At 32.5% G+C, this 21,750-nt stretch overlaps 2 protein-coding genes across 3 annotated transcripts; one reads left to right on the top strand and one right to left on the bottom strand.

Annotated features, from left to right (window-relative positions):
* Positions 1-3,094: 3,094 nt before the first annotated feature.
* LOC131631163 (heparanase-like protein 3) lies at positions 3,095-12,543 on the top strand. Its single transcript, XM_058901936.1, has 10 exons — positions 3,095-3,524; positions 3,782-3,818; positions 3,930-4,119; positions 4,229-4,386; positions 4,464-4,694; positions 4,779-4,968; positions 5,055-5,280; positions 5,365-5,681; positions 11,988-12,066; positions 12,231-12,543. Exons 1-10 carry the CDS (start codon positions 3,288-3,290, stop codon positions 12,495-12,497), a joined length of 1,932 nt encoding a protein of 643 aa, XP_058757919.1. The 5' UTR covers positions 3,095-3,287; the 3' UTR covers positions 12,498-12,543.
* LOC131631171 (probable anion transporter 6, chloroplastic) lies at positions 12,512-18,585 on the bottom strand. Of its 2 annotated transcripts, none has more exons than XM_058901946.1 (15): positions 18,011-18,585; positions 17,751-17,896; positions 16,474-16,573; positions 16,042-16,094; positions 15,302-15,376; positions 15,127-15,207; positions 14,976-15,037; positions 14,550-14,611; positions 14,269-14,384; positions 14,111-14,147; positions 13,875-13,970; positions 13,435-13,576; positions 13,269-13,321; positions 13,067-13,153; positions 12,512-12,971 (listed from the first exon to the last, which is right to left on the bottom strand). In XM_058901946.1, the coding sequence occupies exons 1-15, from the start codon at positions 18,383-18,385 to the stop codon at positions 12,870-12,872; spliced, it is 1,587 nt and encodes a 528-aa protein (XP_058757929.1). In that variant the 5' UTR covers positions 18,386-18,585; the 3' UTR covers positions 12,512-12,869. The 2 variants fall into 2 exon arrangements, with proteins under 2 accessions (XP_058757929.1, XP_058757928.1); XM_058901945.1 differs by having other exon boundaries at positions 14,550-14,614; positions 18,011-18,584.
* Between the last annotated feature and the right edge of the window lie 3,165 nt (positions 18,586-21,750).

Raw genomic sequence — 21,750 nt, 5'->3', positions numbered from 1 at the left:
TGATAGACATGATTTGTGATAGTCGTCTGTTAAGACCTTGGATATAGTCTTGAATTTAAAATTTTCCATAGCTATAAGCATGTACTTGGAGACTTAGGAATGAAAATTAATGTTTTTGCGTTGAAATTGTGCAATAACCATCCAATGTTGAAAAAATCCACAACTACATTTTCAACATCATGATGGACAATATCCCAATATGTTTGAGAGAAAAAGGCACCAAAGCTATCAGGATTTCGGCTCTATCTTTATTAAGATTAAACACAAAAAGTTTATTTATAATGATTAATAATGAATTCAATCTATCTGCTGAGGTTCATTGATTAAATCATGTCCCACTCTAATGAATGACATGATTTTTGTAGAATTTTTAATCTTAGCTATCATGTAAAAGTAGCTAGTGTTGATATCACCATCCAAATACCAGTTCACTATAGTTTTCTTAGGTCAAACCTAATTTTGTCTACGAATGGCTTCATCAAGCTTGATCTGGGCCTTTTGTTTAGCCTCTCTTAAATTATCATCGTGATCGTTGGTTTGAGTTTTTCTTTGGATGTTCATCAAATCCTCCTCATCTTCTTTGACATAAGATTCATTTTTTTCAAACACTTCTTTGTTCAAGGATTTCAAACGAGCCTTGAGAAGTCGGAGCTTGCTATTAAGAACAAACATAAGGCAACTAACAAAATTGGTTCCCCAAATCTCAGAAAGTAGGCCATTGCAGAAATCACGTAAATACCATATTTTAAGAAAATTTGATTTGAGAGGCAAAAATTGCTACTAAACTAGAAGTCTAATAAAATAGGGTAATAGTAAGATTTGGTTCTAATGAGCGATGAATAGGAGACAACGTGAAAAAGTGTTTATCATTGTAGCTACATAAATATTAATCTCAACTAGTAAATAATCATCATTTTTTTCTTTTAAGTTTATGTTCTTACCTATTGGTAGAAAACATGCATGTCCATCCCATTTAGCCTCATCCTGCAAAAGCGTGTAAAAAATATAGGGAACATAGTTGAGGGTGCGAATATAAAACATTGGTCTTCTCTATAAAAAAATGAGGGTGGGTTGACTTGCATGTCTCTAATGCATTAAGAGGCGAGAGCTCTATGTGGTTTTGTTGTTTGTCTCTTAAGCTTTACTTCGAATTTAGTTTTATATTTGAGTCTCCTCTTAAATTGCGTATCTTTAAAGATCGAGTTTTGGATCTGTATTTTAACATGCATATTTTAAATCGTTTGTGTTTAAGTATGAATATTGTGCTTTAAGTTAACTAGTCGATTTTTTTGAACAAGAATCATTATTGAGACTGGTTCAAGTCATTTCGAAAGTAAAATCTAAAATAACTTTAAAAATTTCAAAAATTGAGATTTTGGACGTGTGATTCGAATCACACTATCAACCAAATAAAAATAAAATTTTATGTATAAAGTCCTCGTTTAATTTCCTAAGAGAGAAAGGCAAAGAATTCATAATTAATTGCATTATGCTAAATATAAATAAAAGTAGTTTTTTATTTTTTATTTTTTCAAAGTCTTAGGTCAATGAATTACTTTTTTTAGTCGAGCGTTGTGTTAGGGTCTTAGGTTTTGTTTTAAAAACCGGATCGAACTGGCCGGTTAGATCGATCAGACCGGGAATCGGAGGAGTCACAGTCTGGTATGATTGCTGAACTAGATATGTTATTGAACTGGTGAGAACCGGTCAAAACTGAAAAAACCGGTGAACCGGCGGTTTTAGAAAACCTGTGAACCGGAAGTTTTAGAAAAACAATGGTTCAAATGCATACTCTTTTTTGCCCGCACAAAACGACGCTGTTTTCATGATTTTTTTTTTATAAAAATATAATTATAATATAATTAGACTTTTTTTTTTTTTTGGTTTATAACCACCGGTTTAGTCCGGTTCGGGGGAACAGCTCTGGCATCAAGTGGGTCAAGCCCCCTCCCGATCGCAGTTGCGGGGGATCGAACCGTGGTTCTCCCTACCAAGTCCAGCGCCAATCACCACTGGACCAACTAACGATAGACTTTATTCAAACCTTATTTTATTTGGAACAATTTTTCCCTGTTTACAATTAGACTTGGTTTAAAATTTATTTAAATTTATATTTTGTATTATTTTGTTGTGAGTGATGATTATATTTAGAATTTGAAGGTAAAAAATAAACATGTGAAATTATGATATTTTAAAATTGTAAAATTTTGCAGGTGTTGTGATATTTTTAGAGACTAAGTCATCCAGTTCGATCGATCTAATAAATATATAGTATTGCAATAGAGATCGGTTTATTCAACCGAGTTATTCCGTTTAATCTGATTTAGTCATGCGGTTCGACAAGTAACCCAGTGATTCAACCAATAAACCAGTGACCTAATACCCTCACCGATTTGATGACCGACCCAATTTTTAAAACACTGGTCTTAGGTCTTTAAATTTTACTTAGAAAGTAACATTATTTATAACTTTTAAAATAAATAGATTGATTTTCATGCATCGGAAATTAAAAAGTCTTATACAAATTCATCCAATTAAATCATCTAAAATAAATGCTTTTAATGATACTTAAAAAAAATAATATAATAAAAGAATTTCATTCAATTATATTTATTTATTATTAAAAATATTAAATAATTTATTTTTAAATTTTAATAAAAATAATAATTTATTTTATCAAATTGAATAATACTTAATAATTACGTACACAATTAATCATGAGTTGAAAAAATATTTAATTTAATTCAATTAATTACAGACAAAACTCTTATTTTCAATAGTTTTTCTTAATACTTACTTAGTATATTTGATTAATTATCATCTTTCATTTTACAATTAAATAATATTTTTAAATATATTTTAATTTAATAGTATGTATAAAAAGTTTAACTTTTTTGGTGCATACATCTTAGTAAATTGTAAAACAAAACGGTCACCATTTTTCATTTTCCCTAACATTAATTTGGAACTAATAATATTTAAATAATGAGTGTTTTTTATTATACGCAATAAAAACACTTGTTTTTCAACCTGAGTAAGTGTGAGTTTTTCTCTCACATTGTTTGTATAAATAATACTACCAAATATTTTGCCAGCAATATACAAATGAAATTCTCCTGTCTTTTCCAGCAGGCCTTTGTACAGTCATAACAAACTTTCTTGTACCAAAGTTTTTGTCATTCCTCTGATGCTACTGCTCTGCTGTAACAAAACCTCAATTCTTTCTTGTTTCTGCTGACCCATTTATGCAAAAACCATAAAGATCTTAACTTTTATTCATTCTGGAAATGGGTTATCAAAATAAGCTTCTGGGTATGTTTTTATGTTTTTACTTGTTAAGCTTCAATGGAGTGAATGGTATAGGAAACTCTTCAGCTTCTGATAAAGGAGTTGTTGTCATTCATGGCAAAGCTTTTATTGGAAGGATTGATAATGATTTTGTTTGTGCTACTATTGATTGGTGGCCACCTGAGAAATGTGACTGGGGAAAATGTAGTTGGGGTCATGCTTCTCTGCTTAATCTGGTATATGATTTTTTTCCTTCTGGTGTTTGGGTTTGTTTTAGTTCTGTTGCTAAATGATTTCTGTTAAAATAAATTATGCCTTTTTTAGTAAAGAAAATCATTATGTACTAATTAATTGTGGAGAACAAATTTATGATTTTCTGGCAAAGTAATGATGTGATTATGTCATAAACTTTTCATTTTCGCCTTAGGAATGTTATAGAGTTGATGAAGTTATGAAGAGATGATTTTGATCTTGTAATTTTGATTTCATGCAGGACCTTAACAACAAAATTTTGTTAAATGCAGTAAGAGGTAATAGAAAATTCGCATGTCTGTTTATGTTTCAGAGAAATTTAATTGATGTTTCATGACTAGTTTTGATGAAAGATTGTTAAGATGAAATTGCTTCTGAATGTTTTGCAGCTTTTTCACCCTTGAAAATTAGATTGGGTGGCACCTTGCAAGATATTGTGACATATGGGACTAAAGATAATATGGAATCTTGTATTCCATTTGTTATGAGTCCTAAAGATAAGTTTAATTTTGGTTTCACTCATGGATGCTTACCAATGCAAAGATGGGATGAGCTAAACAGCTTTTTCCAAAAAGCAGGGTAAAAATCACTTCTTCCTTTAGAGTTATAAAAAAAATTGTGAATTAGGACTAAACAGATTCATTCATCTTTTGTGATATGGAAACTGTTTTGGTCAAGTATATTTCAGGGTTAAAGTTATATTTGGATTAAATGCTCTTGCTGGAAGATCTTTTACTTCTGATGCTGGTGCTGTTGCTGCTGTTGGACCTTGGAACTATGCCAATGCCGAGTCTCTTATACGTTATACGGTTGCCAAGAAGTATAAAATTCATGGTTGGGAATTTGGTAAGTGAATGTTTTTTTTGTTACAATTAGAATGAAAAGAAAAATGGAAATTACCAGAAGCTTTTTTTATTGGACAGGTAATGAGTTGTGTGGACATGCAATTGGAGCAAGTGTTACTCCGGATCGATACGCTTCTGATGTAATTGCTTTAAGAAATATAGTCCAAGATGTATATAGAGGGGTTGAGCCAAAGCCACTAATCATTGCACCTGGAGGCTTCTTTGATGTGAATTGGTTTACGGAATTCTTGAACAAATCGAAGGATTCCGCAAATGTGGTCACACACCATATTTATAATCTCGGACCAGGTACTTTCCAACAAAAGATGATAAATTTTCATGTTTTCTCAATTTCCATGAATTTGATTTTAACTGAAAGCTATTTACATACAGGAGTTGATGATCACTTAGTCGAGAAAATTCTCGATCCAACCTTTCTTGATGGAGTGACTGACATATTCCGCAACCTTAAAAATGTACTTCGAAGTTCACGAAGCTCGGCTAAAGCATGGGTTGGTGAAGCTGGAGGGTCTTACAATAGCGGCCGCCATCTTGTGTCTGATGCATTTGTCAACAGCTTCTGGTTAGTGTAACTCTCCGCGATTTATGAATATATAAGTAGGACTTTCTTTGAAGCGTTTTATCGATATATAATCATATCAAACGCAGGTATTTGGATCAACTAGGCATGTCAGCTACTTATGGCACCAGCACATATTGCAGACAGACATTGATAGGAGGAAATTACGGTTTACTGAATACAACTACCTTCATGCCAAATCCAGACTATTACAGTGCTCTCCTTTGGCACCGACTCATGGGATCACGCGTTCTGTCAACTACCTTCTACGGAACAAAGAAGATCAGAACCTATGCTCATTGCGCAAAGGAATCTGTGAGTGAAGTTTTGTAGTATGATTATTTCGTAGATATGTTGTTATTTTGTGAAATCTGATTTGATGATACTACTATCTTACAGAAGGGAATCACAATACTGTTTCTGAACTTGGACGACAGCGCCACTGTAAATGCACGAGTGACCTTAAATTACGCGAAGAAACCTTCGCCTCCTTATGCGGAAAAGTTACAGAGGAGAGAGTATCATTTAACAGCCCAAGATAGAAATTTGCATAGCCAAACAATGTTACTAAATGGAAACATTCTAAGTGTAGACTCGGCGGGTGATATTCCTCTGTTGAATCCTATATATGTTGATTCTTCAAAGCCAATAACAGTTGGCCCTCTCTCTATTGTATTTGCTCATATACCAGATGCTGCTGTTCAAGCTTGCAGCTAGTTATAGCTCGATGAAACTAGGCGAACCGAAAATCGGTTTCGCTTGGTGGTTGATAATAAAGTTAAACATAGTAGAATACACAAAAAAGTACTATTGTTAGTTTGTTTGGAGGGCCAAGCCCTAGGAATTGGATTGATTTTGCATATTCCCATTAGACTATTCAGTTTATCATTTATCATGACAACTGTATATTTCATTATTATAAATTGAAAGCGACATTCAATTTCATACCATAGGTAGTGAGTCATTTTCTGTCACAATTTTAATGCTGGATTTTTCTCAATGCGCATAGCCCGTGTAGTAACGACATTCTAAATTAAAAACTTGTCTGATGTCAAATACGACACATGTGATTAAATTCAATTGTTTATATTTTCTTAAGTTATTACCGACGTTTACGTGTCTGTCTCATGTCTGGTATCTTTGTCTGTGTCGTTTTTAAAGCTCATGCGATTTTGGGCAATTTTCTTTTGATAAATGAGAGCCACAGAGATGAATCAGAGGCATGTGTACGTTTTTATGACCTTTGTTTATCTTACAACTAACATTACAGGAATATGACAAGACAAAAGAATGAAAATTTATTGCATGGAAGTTTGGTGAGATATTAATGAGTTTAAAAAAATGTTGACATTACTCAAATTGTCTTGTATGGTTGAAACTTGAAAGCAAAGCATCAAAAGTTAGTATATTTGCAACAAATAATTGACTTAGAGATTACAACATGTCACTGTTCTTTTTTGGTGACCAACCAGCATCATCTATTGAAAAATATGCAACTGTTTTAGTATGCTACAATTGAAAGAAAACAAAAACTTAATATACCTACCTACATGCTACTATGCTATCATTAATTTGTACATGTAGTGATATCTAGTAGTATAAAAATGAATTTCAAATTAAATACAGAATGATATGCATTATATTATGAGAAAACATCTATAATTAGAAACAACCTATACTCTATGAATGTGTTATATTCATAAGATAACCAGTGAAGGCTACACCTACAATTCCATGTGCATCCTCAACAGTCATACCCTGAGAAAATAGAAAATTAAAAAAGGAAGAATAGTCGGATACAATTAAAAACAAGTATATGAAGAATGTTCTTTGACTTAAAATAATAATAATGGATATGAAGGAGGGTTCTATAGTTGCCACTAATTTGAATTATATAGTTTATTTTGATTAATTGTGTTATTTTAGGTGAATTGAGTGTCTAAAGGGTATTTTAGTAATTGAATACTTACTAGAATTGTTGAGTTAAGAGAGTTAAAATTTAAATTAGAAGTATTTAATTTATTAATGATAATTATATAATTTTAAGTTAGTTTAGTAGTAATTAAAATAAATAGAATTTAATAAATAAATAAATCTTTAGTTATAATTAAATAGTTATTTGATTGAGATATTTTAAAATAATTATTTAATAATAAAAATGTTACGGTAACATTTTATTTAATTAAAATAATTTATTTAATAGAAATAATTTATTTAATTCGAATTAATTTTATAAGTATATTACCGTTAGATATTTTTTTAACATTAGTTTAGTACGAGGGGTGTGTGAGCAACAATAGGGTTAATTGTATATTTGGGACGTTTGATTGGAACTATAAGTTATAACAAAAATGTTAGAATTAGGTTAACGAAAGAAAAAAAATTGGAGCGGTTGAAGCATTTGGGAATTTAGGAAGCGGATGTGAGGGAACAGATAAGTGAATTGCACAGAGATACATAAAGGTTTTGTGGAAGCTTCATCACGAGGTAAGAGGGATTACTTTACAATATGGTGATAATTAGACAGTAGGATGGTGTGGGTCAATACCCTCCCATCAACTCCATGGGTTTTATGCGTTTTTCTTTAAGTTTCTGTAAGTTATGATCTATTTGGCCAAATGGAGTTTGGGCAAAATTCTTTAGGCACCGTAGGTTATTTTCTCTTTGAGATTGCAACAAATAACGTTGGACGCGAAATGTATTTTATCTCGGCGAAGACATCGAAGTAACGAATGACGTCATGAAAAGTTTCCACTTAACACCTCAGTGATTCGAAAATCGAGGGTTATAATTATATGCACATGGGTTCGAACCCAAGCAACTGCACTTTTAATATTTACAAAACTAGCGTATGTTTTATATCGGTTTTATAAAAAACAGAGGTGTATGATTACTATTATTTTTTTTAGTTTTTTAAAATTTGTTACATTATTTACCCAGAATATTAAATTGTTTAACTCAATATTACATTGTTTACACATAATATAAAATTAAAATTAAAGTAAAATTCCATATAGTTCAAGATAAAAATAAATTTCTCTAGGGTCAAGATAGAAATCAAATTTCCTCGAGATTTAGACTTTAGATCTTTTGTTCCTGATGGAAAAAAGGGTAAGATAATTAAGATCAAATATCAAATATCAAATTATTTTCGATTAAAATAAATATTTAAGAAGACAAACCTTGAAGCCAAAAAAATTTCTACTCTTGCAATCCATCAAAGAGAACTTTTTCATGCGTCCTTAGGTTTCAAGCGCTTCATATCTTTCGTTTAGGTTATATTTTCAATATTCAGCATGGTTTTATAATGGATATCCCTTAGGTTTCACGTGGATCACTAATGGAAGCGTATTGAACATTGACGAATATTAAATGGACAGAAAATATTTGTTAAGGCCGGTGAAGAAAATATAAAAAAACGCTTAAACATCACCTCGGGCATGTAAAACCACCGAGATGAATGCGCATTTTTTTTTAACATTGTCTTGACATAATATTAAAAATACATTATATACAACAAATCTTCGATGATATTAAGATTTAGATGCTAGATATCCCATACAAGATGATAGAGATCTTTGGTGGAATCCAAGTTTTGTTGCATACCTTTATGTTGCATATGCAAAAAAACACTCCATAACTTATCCAACTTGTGATGGGTTATATGTTCCAACCATGAGAATATTTATTTTATGCACTTCGAATCCAACCCATAGATATGTTGTAGTGGTGGTAAATATTTCCTCTCTTTGGGGATGCTTCATATTATTAAGAATTAGAGTAAAAACTGTTTAACGAGTATTTATATAGTAAAGAATGATTAATATACCCCTTGGTTAACTGTAAAATCGTGGTAAATAATCATCTCATTTAAACTATCACCTCGGTTTTTAATAAAAATCGAGGTGTATAATTCTACATTTTTTTAATTTTAAATATTACATTGTTTACACAAAATTTTAAGGTAAATTGTTTACAACAAATATTTTCAACAAATATTTGCAGTTATAACAACAAATATTTGCAGTTATTACTGATAAGTTAATATCCCTTCTCTGTTTAACTTTTCAAAGGTTGAGAACCCTTCTTTGTGTAACTTGAAGCAAGAATGATTTTTTGCACTTGCAATCTATCAAATGAGCAAAAATACAACAACAAAATCAACATCATTATGTGAGATAGATTGCAAGGGCAAAAAAAATATTTTGTTCTAAATAGAAGAACATAGGAGATTTTTTATGTCTTGCAATCCATCCTAAAGAATGATGCATGCAAGTTTGAGACGACTTCATATAACAAAGGATTAGGTTAAAATCTGTTTGACGAAATCTGATTATTTGATCCCTCGGGTAAAAAGAAACACCAAAGGGTTTGTTCCTTTAGTTTACACTTATAAACAAATAAAAACATAAACTGCAATAGTTGTTTGACGAAATCTAATTATTTGTTCCCTCGGGTAAAAAGAAACACCAAAGGGTTAGTTTTTTTAATTTACACTTATAAACAAATAAAAACATAAACTACAATAGCTAGGATTTGAAGCGTGTACTTATTTGTTTGTACCATCGATTTTCTTAATAACTGAGGGAATATATTATTTTTATTATTATAAAAAAAATAAAACATGGCGCACCTAGGCATAATACCTTTTTTTTTCTGGACGACGTGAAAGTTTAGTCATGAAATGTATTATTTGTAGTATTGTATATATCAGTCACCAAATGTGATTTGGGAGGGATAAATCCCATTTGGCCACTGTGTGTTTATTGATATAATAATAATTTTCTATTTTGTGACCAAATTGGGTTTGGACAATTCCCCTTGGGTCACTGTATTAGACTGTTTGCATGTGATGTTGTGATGATGTCATATAAGTTAATAAGAGTGGCATGTAACTATTGGTGTCATATAAGTATTAACCTTTAAAATTACTATTGAGTTGTTCAATACATTCTATGTAATTTTATATTTCAGAAATTGGAGATTTTGACAATATTACTCTTAAGCACTTCGCCCCTTCAGGTTTCATGCTTACACAATTGTATACTTTCTGGAAATTGGTGGTATGAATGACATTACCCTTAAGCACTTTGCCTCTTCAGACTTATGCTTGTGGGACTGTACACATCCCAGAATTGGGGAGGGGGAGGGGTAATCATAAGGGTTATGACATGGGTCTGGGCGTGAGATGAAATTGATCTTTTAACAGCCCCATGAAGCGCCATATAAGTCACCCATGGTCGAGATACACAATGAGATGCTAAATAAGCTACCCATGGTCGGGATACCCCATACACGCCTTTATGGGTATTCATCATCGTGACGTCAACATGTCCAAACACGCCCCTTGAATTACATAATGAATGAATATTTGGCCGTTATGACCATTGAGTGACATTCAATTGTCTCTACCTCCTTTGTTTCATATCAGGGTGAGAGAATCACTATAGAAGAGACACATTTAAAAAAAAAACATAGACTCAAATATTTTAACAGAAAAGTCATCTACAATGACTCTCTTGTGGCTCTATCTGACCAACTTTATAAGAGTTAGCAAATTAGTATTCTTAGTAGGAACAATATCTTTCCAAAATCTCTGTCACGTTATCTTACATAAGTACATAAGATTTTTCGCAGTATATTCTATAAATTTTCCTAATATTTAACGTTTTCTGCAGATATACCTATAGTGTATTTCGGCAAGTAATAGTATTAAAAGTTCAAAATGGAGCGAGGTTCATCAAAAGTTAATTTCTTAATGTGTTAAATATTAACTTTTTTTTATAAATTGTTTTTAAAGGAGTATAATCATAAATTCACTATACAAAAATTTTTAGATAATTAAAAAATTTTAATGAGCAAAGTTTTCGAAATTTTCAAAGAAATTTTCTGAGTTATTCGAAAAACTTCTTTAAAGTTTTTTTTATTGTCTTATATTTTACATCAAAAAATTTATATTAAATTTTTCATAATTTTTATCGAAAAATGTAATATCTAAATTCTTAATTTTTTATGACATGTTAACTTGTACCATTAGCCCTATAGATACATGTTTAAAAAACCACAAGTAAAATTGTGTTGAAAATCTTTTAAAATATACCTAAACTCTAAATTTTTAATAAAGTCAAGGCACAATTTTCAAAACAAAATTTTATATTTAATTCTTGTATCCCTAAAAATTTTATATTTAGTACTATAAAAATTTCTTATAGAATTTTTCAAAAATAAAACTTTAAAATTTTATGGAAAAATTTGTTATTATAATTGTTGTAGTATTTATTTTTTTATATGAAAATTTTTATTGATGATTTAAAATTTTACTAGAAAATGTATTTCTCAATAGAAATTAAAATTTTATTTTTTACAGATAAGAAAATATTATTAAAATGCAATAAAAATCAATAAAAAAATTAAAAATTATTGATCTATAAATATCAATAACTTGTTTACATTATCCCAATATAAAAATTACAAATAAAAATATTGTCAGGTAATAAACCATAAACCAACAACTTACCCTATCTAATTCAACTAGCACAAAAGTAAAGATCAATAGTATCATGCAGGACCTCAAAAGCAAAATTTTGTTAAATGCAGTAAAAGGGTAAGAAAGAATTCACATGTCTGTATTTTTCACAGCAATTTACTTCTGTTTCACTACTGTTTTGAGTGTTTTTTAAAATATCAATGCCTTTGAATGTTTTGCAGCCTTTTTCACCTTTGAAACTAAGATTGGGTGGAATGTTGCAAGATAAACTCACATGTGGGACTGCAGATAATAAGCAACCCTGTACTCCATTTGTTTTGAATCCTAAAGAATTGTTTGGTTTCACTCAAGGGTGTTTACCAATGTAAAAATCACTTCTCTCCCTGTCGAGTTGTAAAAAAAAACATGTGTGCACAGTTTAGAACTAAACAGATTCATCTTGTTAATGTCTGGTACTTTTCAGGGTTAAGGTTACATTTGGATTAAATACTATTACCGGAAGATCTATGAATGAATCGTAGTTTAACTTTTGCAGCTTTGAACTACGCCAATGCCGGAGTCTTTTCTACGGTATACTGTTAGCAAGAACTACCCTATTCATGGTTGGAAACTCGGTAAGCGACAAAGTAGTCTCTGCTACTGTCGCAACTTAAAAATGAAAATTTATTTCTTAAGAATTTATGGTGCTTTTTTTTTGGGCAGGTAATGAATTGTGTGGAAGAGGAACTGGAATAAGTATTAGTCCATATCAGTATGCTTATGATGTAACTATTTTAAGAAACTTAGTTCAAGATTATCTAGAGCAGTTGTGCAGAAACCACTAGTTTACATAGCGCAGAGAAGACAGTATCATTTAACAGCAAAGGATGGAAATTTACATAGCCAAACAATGTTTCTAAATAGAAACATTCTAAGCGTAAACTCGGCTGGTGATATTCCGCCATTGAATCCTATATATGCGGATCCTTCAAAGCCAGTAACAGTTGCTCCTCTCTCTATTGTATTTGCTCATATACCAGATGTTATTACAAAAGTTTGCAGCTAGCTTAGCTCAGTGGCACTAGGTGAAACCAAAAATCTGTTTCCTTTGGCGTTTGATAGGGTTTTGCATATTCACAATGTACTGGAAATTGTAAAATTTATAACAAATAAATTGAAAGTGATATTCAATTTTGTTGCCATAGGTAGTGAATTTTCAAAAATTACAGCATGTCACAACGTGTTTTTTGGTGACCAACCAGCATCATCAATTAAAAATATACACTTTCTATAAACAAATAGTAACTTACCTATGAATCTATGCTATTGTTTCTTTGTACATAAATAACTAATCTTGACTTGTAGATCAAACAGATATACACTCCCTCGGTCAAAAATCTGTTTATCATATGGTTTCGTCGAATGATTGAACCAACTATCAGTTTTCCTCAGAAAAACTTTGAGGCTTACTGCTGGCGAACACCAACCATACGACAGTCCCACTCAAATAGAAGAAGATCGATGGTGCATATAGTGATATCTACATGGTATAAAAATGAATTTCAAATTAAATACAAACAATATGCATGCATCAAATTTTGAGAAAAGAACTATCACTGGAAAGAAACAACTTACACTCCATGAATGAGTTGTATCAAGAAGATAACCGGTGAGGGCTACACCTACGATTCCAGGTACAGCACCCACGGTATTAGTAATACCCTGAGAGACAATTGTAAACAAAAAAAAAAGGTCAGAATTATCGGATACGGATACAATTAAAAACAAGCATATCAAGCAATGTTTCTTTGTATGATATAAGTTCATGCATACATACCAGAAGTATACTTGCATATTCTGGTGAGATGTCTTGATGAGTACAATAAAGTCCTGCAGGAGCGAATAAATACATAAAGTTAAGGCGAAAAAAAACAAAGAATATGATCTGAATAATTTATTATATTAAAAATCAGATAAGTTATATTTACAGGGTTTACTAGTACCTGACAAGGCAAAGCTTGAGAGGGCTAAACCACCTGTGAGAAGGCCCACAATCTCCCAAGGCGGTAATCCTAGATCCAGCGATGAAAGAGTCATACAGACTGCAGGAGATAAAAATGCAATTGATTGGCAGATCTTTCGAACCTATATTTAAGAGAAATTCCGGCGACAGAGAAATTAAGAATAAACGTCAAAACAATCATTACACAAATCAAGGAAATCAATGGATTTTGTTGTGTTTTTATAAAATTAATCGTCTTATTCATAACATACCATTAACTGTTTATTATTGTATTGCACCTATTTCTCTACAAAAACGGCAGTTAGAAAGGAACAGAGGGAGTAAACCGTAAGGAAACATATTTGATATAGTACACAGTAAGTATTCATATAATAAGTAACAAAAATAATTGATTTAATGATGTTTCAATGCTTCTCATACCGTAGTGGTTTCAACTCCTTTAGAAATCAAGCTGTCAGCCAACTGTGACGCAATACTTGTCACAAATATTGAAGCCAGAGGCGGAAGAATAGATACCTGAAATGATTAAGAACTCACAATTCTTAGTATGTATGTAGTTGGTTTATTGCACACATCCTTTCCGTCGAACTCAAACAAATACTGAAAACAATTAACTTTCAGTCCCCCAGGCATGAAGAAAAGGCTATTAATCTTACCCATGCGGCTTCTGTCAGATTTAGGTCCAGCTCCTGACTACACATCATATGGATTCAAGGATTAGATTCTCCATCAGGTAAAAACTGTAAATAAACCTAGAGCAAAATGTTACTCTAAAATGTAGAAACAGGTAAAGTATTGAATGCGCAGCGATTACCTAAAATATGTGGGAAGCCATGAGAGACAAGTATAGTGACCCCAGCTACCACAGAAATGAGCGTATATCATTGCCCATACAGCACGACTTCGGAAAAAGGCCTTCCATGGTACTTCCTATATTTTAAGAAAAAACACAAAACAAAGGTCCGTGGCATATATTGTAAGTATTCACTCAGAAAAAGAATCTAATGAGTGTAAATCTTTACACAGACACACACAAACATACATGGGCAAAAAAGTGTATAGGCTCCAAAAATGCCATACATATTTTACCAATACCTTCAAAGAGCTATTCATTTCTGTTAGAGAAGTTTGCCATGATTGTGTCGTGTTACCCTGTGCTGCTGTGGATAACCAAGGTCAAAAGTGAGAAACAACCAATTAAACCACAATCCTCAAAAAGTGTAAACAATAGAAAAAAGCTTGGAATTGAACAGCACGGGCAACTCATATATAAACATGCAGGCAACATTCAACGCATAACATACAAAGAATGGCATAGTGACAGATACTAGTCCACTTAATAACGTCTTTCTTCATTTATAATTTATCAATTTCTAAACAAAAGCACAGATCATGAGAATTAGTCCACTTTGAAAAAACATTTCCAACGAGAAAGAGATTATTTATTACCATTCATTCAATAATAATCGGGTTTTTTTTGCTCAAATTAATAAAACTTTAAAAATTAAAACAAGTGCTTACATGAAAAAGATTTTGGAGCTAACTGTGTTTCACCATCTTCGAGAAATTGAAACCCCAAAAACCTTCAAAATTTATTACACACACAAGTCATAATCAAATTACCGGATTTGCAACACAAGATGCTTATTGGATATTTGCCATTTCTACTTACCAAGCAACCCCCAAAAGACCGAATAAATAGAACACTGATTCCCAACCGAGATTTTGGATGAGGGGAGGAGCAAAAAGAAGCCTGACAAATATTAGTGTTGAAATTGAGATTAGAATAATAGAAAAAATAAAATTACAATCCTATGTGATTCTACTACATGATAGAAATCGCATACCCCAGAACACTTCCAACACTCAAGCCACCAAATACAAATGCTACTGCCCGTGAGCGTTCTTCCAATGGTATTGACCTGCACATGGTGATCAACATTATCAATCAAAATGATGAAGAATAATATAATCGATAGAACAAACATATGATATTTGTCAAAATAATCTTTTAGTTTACAATTCTAGAATTGAATATAAACAAACACAAGTACAAAATCTTAAGTGTAACTCATCTCTATAAACTGTTGGCTGAGGCAGGAGCCAACAATTTTTTTAAAAATTGGATTTTACAAAAAATGTTAATTTTTCCACTCATTGTCACTATTAGCGTAAAGACTTGATTTCAATTAAAAATAGCCTCAGTGAGGAAAGATCAGTATGCTCACCTAGGAACTCATCCTACATTCTTAAAGCAATATATCCTTATCCATTTTGGGAGGGGAATGGATAGATAGAATGTGAAATGGTTGAAACATTTTTGTCCGGCTTCAAAATAAAATCCTAGGGTCCAGCATCTTTATTATGCTTTAGATTATTATCTTCAAGTTAGAGTTTCAGTTTCCCCCAAAACACTTCGGCAAGACACTAATCATGTTAAATTATTATGGATCAATTAAGAATAATCTAAAGTGAACACACCGACTACAATAATAAGAAGATAACTAAAAATATCAAACTATAAAAGAATAATACAAAATAACAACACATCAGAGTGAGCCAAATATGTATGTGGATGGTTACATGCCTGGCAATGAGATCAGTAGCAGCAGATGGCGAAACACCTTCGCCTATCCCAACCTACAATGGGAGGAAAGTGATCAATATAATAGCAGTGAATAATATATCCAGTACAACGAGGGTTTATGTTAAATAGCAACAACAGTAGCAGATATAAGTAGAACATCCAGTGGAAAGATAAATGCTGTAAAACCAAGTTATTCTGTGAGATCAGTCAAAAATTCATATGTGTAAATTGAAAATTACAATTTCACTGGACTTTCTCATGTAAAATTTGTGCCTATTTATTCACAAAGGGAATATTTATGAAGCGGGAGATAGATATAATAGTTTTAGATGACAGGACCGTGTGAAGTTTTAACAAGGCAGGATATATTTTCTGCAAAGTAAGAAAAAAGTATACATTAAAGGGGAAAAAAGTTCAAACGAAATTACTGACCAAAATCCTTGTCAATAGTAAGCCGGGCAAATATCCAGCAAGAAAAGGAACAAGAGCTGTAGCCAATGACCATACCAGTACTCCAACTTCAAGAACTTTTCTGAAACGTAATGACAACAGTTTAACATCATAAACCCAAAAGGCAAACTCAAATATTTAGTATCAGCTGTGAATGAGATCATTGTCAATAAAAGAGGTTGTTTGGACAATGTTTTGTTAATGATATCGTAGGTTAGATGCAGGTAGCTAAATGTGATGAAAAGGGCATCAAACAAAAGTAATATTCGAATCCTTAAAGAATAAAGATGACAGATTTTAAAAAAGAAAAGGTACTCAACAATAAATGCTTGAAGTTACTTAAAGATTATATAATTGGTGTTTAGAAAGACAGTTCAATTTTCAAATTTTAACTAACTTGAACTGTGGGAAGGAACAAATATGGAACTTCACTACATTCCTGAACAGAAAATCGGTAACAAGTTAACTTACTAATCCAAACATGATTCTTATACTAATCATCTTAAAGGAAAACATAACTTCAAAATACATCAATATCCTTGGTTCCTAAGAACTCTGAACCATTTATGGCCAGACACCCAAATTTCATTCAGGAACAAAACTCAATAATCCTCCTGCTTTTTACAATTAACATGTATGCATCATTTTCTTTAGCATGAAGAAACTTATGGAGTGGAGACAATTGTCAATTAGGTGCATCAAAATGGAAAAGTTTTAATGCACAGTGAATATATGCCAAAATTTGGTTTCAAATTTCAATTTCTCTGTTCCTTGTAGAATATAAATTAAACATATACCAGAAATAATGCAATATTCTTATACCAATCCCATGCCAGTTCAGCTATGCTTTGCTCTCTTAAACTCCACACTAACTTTCCAAATAGTTCAATAAGCCATTCAAAGCCCTCGAGTCAAGTTCACACACCATAATACTTTTACTTTATTTATATAACTACATTTGAAAATGTTAACCCCAGCCGGAAGTTAAAGACTAATCTTTCGAGGTACATAGTTATTTAAAGGGCCGACCTCTTGCAATATGCGCTCTTCCATACACACCTTAAGAGATCGAACTCACAACCACATGCTTAAAAGACCTAGTTATTTGTCAACTATGCCATATCATGCTGGTACATTTCGAAATGCTTGTAAATGAGCCCTATCCCTCTTTAAACTTCTATAGTCTAGACCTAAATTAGAGAAACTTTGAGTACCTAAACAGCAACTTTGGATAAGGATAGAACATAGAAGTAACAAACCTGCCACCAAAAATCTTGGCCAACCAACCACCAGGCAATTGACTCAATGCATAACCCCAAAAGAATGAAGACTGAACCAACCCTGCCGTTGATGAGCTCCATCCAAATTGATGCGACAACGGAATTATAGCAATACTCAAATTCACCTGTACCCAATTCAACACAACAGAATTCTAACACAGCCCTTCAAACTCACAATGATAAAAATTCAATTTTGATTTCAGGGTTTGTAATATAATGAAAAAGAAGAATAAAGTAACCTTGTCCATGTTGCAAATAACGAAAGCAAGTGAAGTAGTGCCTATGAGTTTGTATCTCAGGGGAAGATTCTTCCATGGTGGCCAATTCACAGAAAAACCATCTAGATGCTGTTGCTCCACATCATTGTCAAGCTCTGTGAGAGCATTGGACTTGGCTTTGGAGACTTTATTATGGCTTTCTTTGGTTTCTTGTTGTTGAGTGTTGTTGTTACATGAGACTAGTACTAATCTGTGTCTGTGGATGAGTTTGGAAGGTGTGAAGTGGAAGCGTTGAAATGGGGTTTTGATGAAAGGGTTGTGTGAGTTTGTTCTGTGAATATGAGTTTGAGGGGAAAAGAATGATTTGTTATGTGGTTTGGGAGTGAATATGGTCATTTTGATGAGTTTTGAGAAGGAATGGAATTGTGGTTGTTTTTAGAAGATTGGGCAGTGCCATAGCATGATATGGTATGACATCAGAGAAGAGAGGGAAAAGGAAAGTATGCTACTGCGAGGTAGCCACGGGGGAGATGCTGCTTGTGGCTCACATCAAATGGGAGATTTTGAACTACACACGACAACACAATTTGTTTTTTTGTTTGATAATTGTTGAAACTTAGAGATTCTCCAAGGGCGCCTTGTCCTAGACTCCTAGGGTGTATGTGACTTCAAAAAGTATTAGATAATTTTTAATGAGTTTAATTTTTTTTTTTTGTGATACATATTTTAGAGATTCGACAAAGTTTTATGTTGATTGTCGATTGGATAACACAACTCTCTTCTTTATCGGGGTTTGTACCGACTATGTATAGCAAAGTTAACCATGTCATAGAAATTCAACAAAGTTTTATGTTGGTTGTCGATTGTTTAACACAACTCTCTTCTTTTATTCGGGTTTGTACCGACTATGTATAGCAAAGTTAACTATGTCATAGAAATTCAACAAAGTTTTATGTTGGTTGTCGATTGTTTAACACAACTCTCTCCTTTTATCCGAGCTAGGGACCAATATTCGGGTTTGTACCGACTATGTATAGCAAAGTTAACTATGTCATAGAAATTCAACAAAGTTTTATGTTGGTTGTCGATTGTTTAACACAACTCTCTCCTTTTATCCGAGCTAGGGACCAACTATGTATAGTAAAGCCTAGGCTGAATATAAAATTTGGTCTTAAGAGGGTTTGAATCCCGAACCTTTGTATATGCAAGGGGTGTGCCTTATCCATTGGGTGTGAATTTATGCCATCAGGATGATTTGAACTCAGGTTCCTTCTCTCTCACGTCACACACTTTTACCATTGGGCCAACAGGTTTATGTATTTTTGCGAATAGGTATGGATAAAGAAGTTAGTTCATGAGAGGATGACTCGTTTAGGATCATGGAATATATGCACAATTACTGAAAAATCAATAGAAATAGTGGACGCTATGGTTAGGAGGAAGATCAATTTTATATGCCTACAAGAAACAAAGTGGACAGGTGAAAAAGCGAAGGAACTAAACTGCTCAGGATTTAAGCTTTGGTACACCAGAAAAGTTAGATCAAAAAATATAGTGGAGATTATTGTGGATAAGCAATGGAAGAAAGATATTGTAGATGTGAAAAGAGTATGAGATTGAATCATAGCCTTGAAATTGGTAGTGGAACAAGAAACCACTAATATTATTAGTGCTTATGCACCTCAAGTTGGGTTAGGAGAATACCTTAAGGTAAATTTTTGGTAGGATTTAGAAAGTTTACTTAAGGATATACCCCCAAGAAGAGAATCTTTTATAAGAGATTATCTTAATGGACATGTAGGTAGCGTAACAAGAGGTTTTGAGAGCGTGCAAGTGCATGGGGGTTTGGCCTAGTGGAGGTGAATGCGAAGGGTAAATCCATCTTAAAGTTTTCGTCGATTTTGGATCTTACTATAGCAAATACATGGTTTAGGAAAAGAGATTAACATCTTATCATATATAAAAGTGGGGTGACATGTTCTCAGATAGATTTCTTTCTTATAAGAAAGTATGATAGAAAGATTTGCTTGGACTCTAAAGTTATTCCAAGAGAGAGTTTGACTTCCCAACATAAATTTTTGATTATATATGTTAAAATTAAGGGGAGGGCAAAGAGAATAAGTCATATGGTAGCGCCACGAATCAAGTGGTGGCATTTAAGGGTGAAAAATATAACACCCTAAAAACTCCAACGCATAATAATATGAAATAATCTGAATATAAAGGAATATTAACATTTTAGGTGCCACACATCACATCACAAACCTGCTCTATAACACTTTTTAAATAAAATATATAATTCAAAACACATGTCATCACATGCTCGCCTTTACTTAGGCTCATCGCAACGAAATTAATCAACACACATCTCATCAATTAAATAAGTCTCATGATAAGCTTTATTTGAAATCAAACGCATTCATGGCAAAAGCCTTCTACATCAAAACAACTCAAAAATATCAAGAATTATAATATATACTCTCGCAACCACAATTCATAATAAAATAAATCATAAAAGTTTGCCCATCCGGTGTTACAAATCATAGCAACATAATCTAAAACGCATAAAACGGAAAGGAGCACAGAACAACACAAATAACAAAGGGGTGATAATATGCTCAAAACATATAATGGTGCAAAAGAAATGCAATGGTGGCCTAAAACAAAGATATCATCTCTCATACATTTCAAATCACATCAATTATCATAACTCATTTGTGTTGGAACAAACATGGTCATATCCCTTAGATTTTGATGATAACAAAGTATTTAAATAACAATGGGGGTTGCTAACATTTGTTAAAGTGTGCAGGATCATTAACTGGACTCTAACAAGGTTCCGAGCAAGAAATATCATTTAAAGAGAAGCATAAGACTTAACTTTTGAGTGGTCAGAATCTGAAGTTCCAGCTTCTGAAGGAGCCTCGAACTCTAAAGAGTGAGACTTTATCTCAGTATCTATAGATGTATCAGATTCTACAAAAAAAGTTGTACTTCCGTGTTGACATGTTTCTGTTTGTCTGCCTCAACATCTTGGTAGACACCGAGTTCAAAAAGGACACATGGGATAATGTTGTTATACAAAGGTTGAAGATCTTTAAAAGGATCAACTTCCAATGTCTCTCTTGGAACTGCTTCTCAACATTGTTCACTTGTACAAGTTATCTTCCAACGTCTCTCTTGGAGCTCCTTCTCAACATTGTTCACTTGTACAAGTTACCTTCCAATGTCTCTTTTTCTGCCTCTATAAGAGAAGTTGAAGATTTGAAGAAAGACAACTAACCAGCCATCTAACAAGAACTATACTAAACATATTGATGAACTAAAATTAGTTGCTAGGCAAAGTCTTGAGATTTTTTATTTTTGTATATCTTAGAAGTCATAAGTGTTTTAAGAATCTTTGTGTGTTGTATCTTTTCTTTACTTCTGATTTTATATCAGGTATAGTTGATATCTATTCTCCTAAGTTATTTGTTTAGAGTTTAGTAGAAGTCCCATGGTTGATTGAGCAAAAGAAGTCTCTTTCTATGTTACTTGGGCATGAGTCTCTTTCTAGTGTGATTGAGTAGTTGAAGTCTCTTTGTTGTGTGATTGAGCAAGTGAAGGCTCTTGCTAGTTTACTTGAGAAAGTTGTAATCTATTTGATTATAGTGAAAATCTCTTGTGGGACAAAGGGACTGGACTACTCTCAGTTGTAGAGGAACCAGGATACATCAGTGTGTTCATTTATCTTCTCGCTTCTGTACCTTTAATTATTCCGC

Source organism: Vicia villosa, unplaced genomic scaffold (assembly GCF_029867415.1).
Source record: "Vicia villosa cultivar HV-30 ecotype Madison, WI unplaced genomic scaffold, Vvil1.0 ctg.000780F_1_1, whole genome shotgun sequence".
NCBI lineage: Eukaryota > Viridiplantae > Streptophyta > Magnoliopsida > Fabales > Fabaceae > Vicia > Vicia villosa.
Note: the sequence above shows the minus strand (reverse complement) of the source record. Positions and strands in the feature narration are given on the sequence as shown.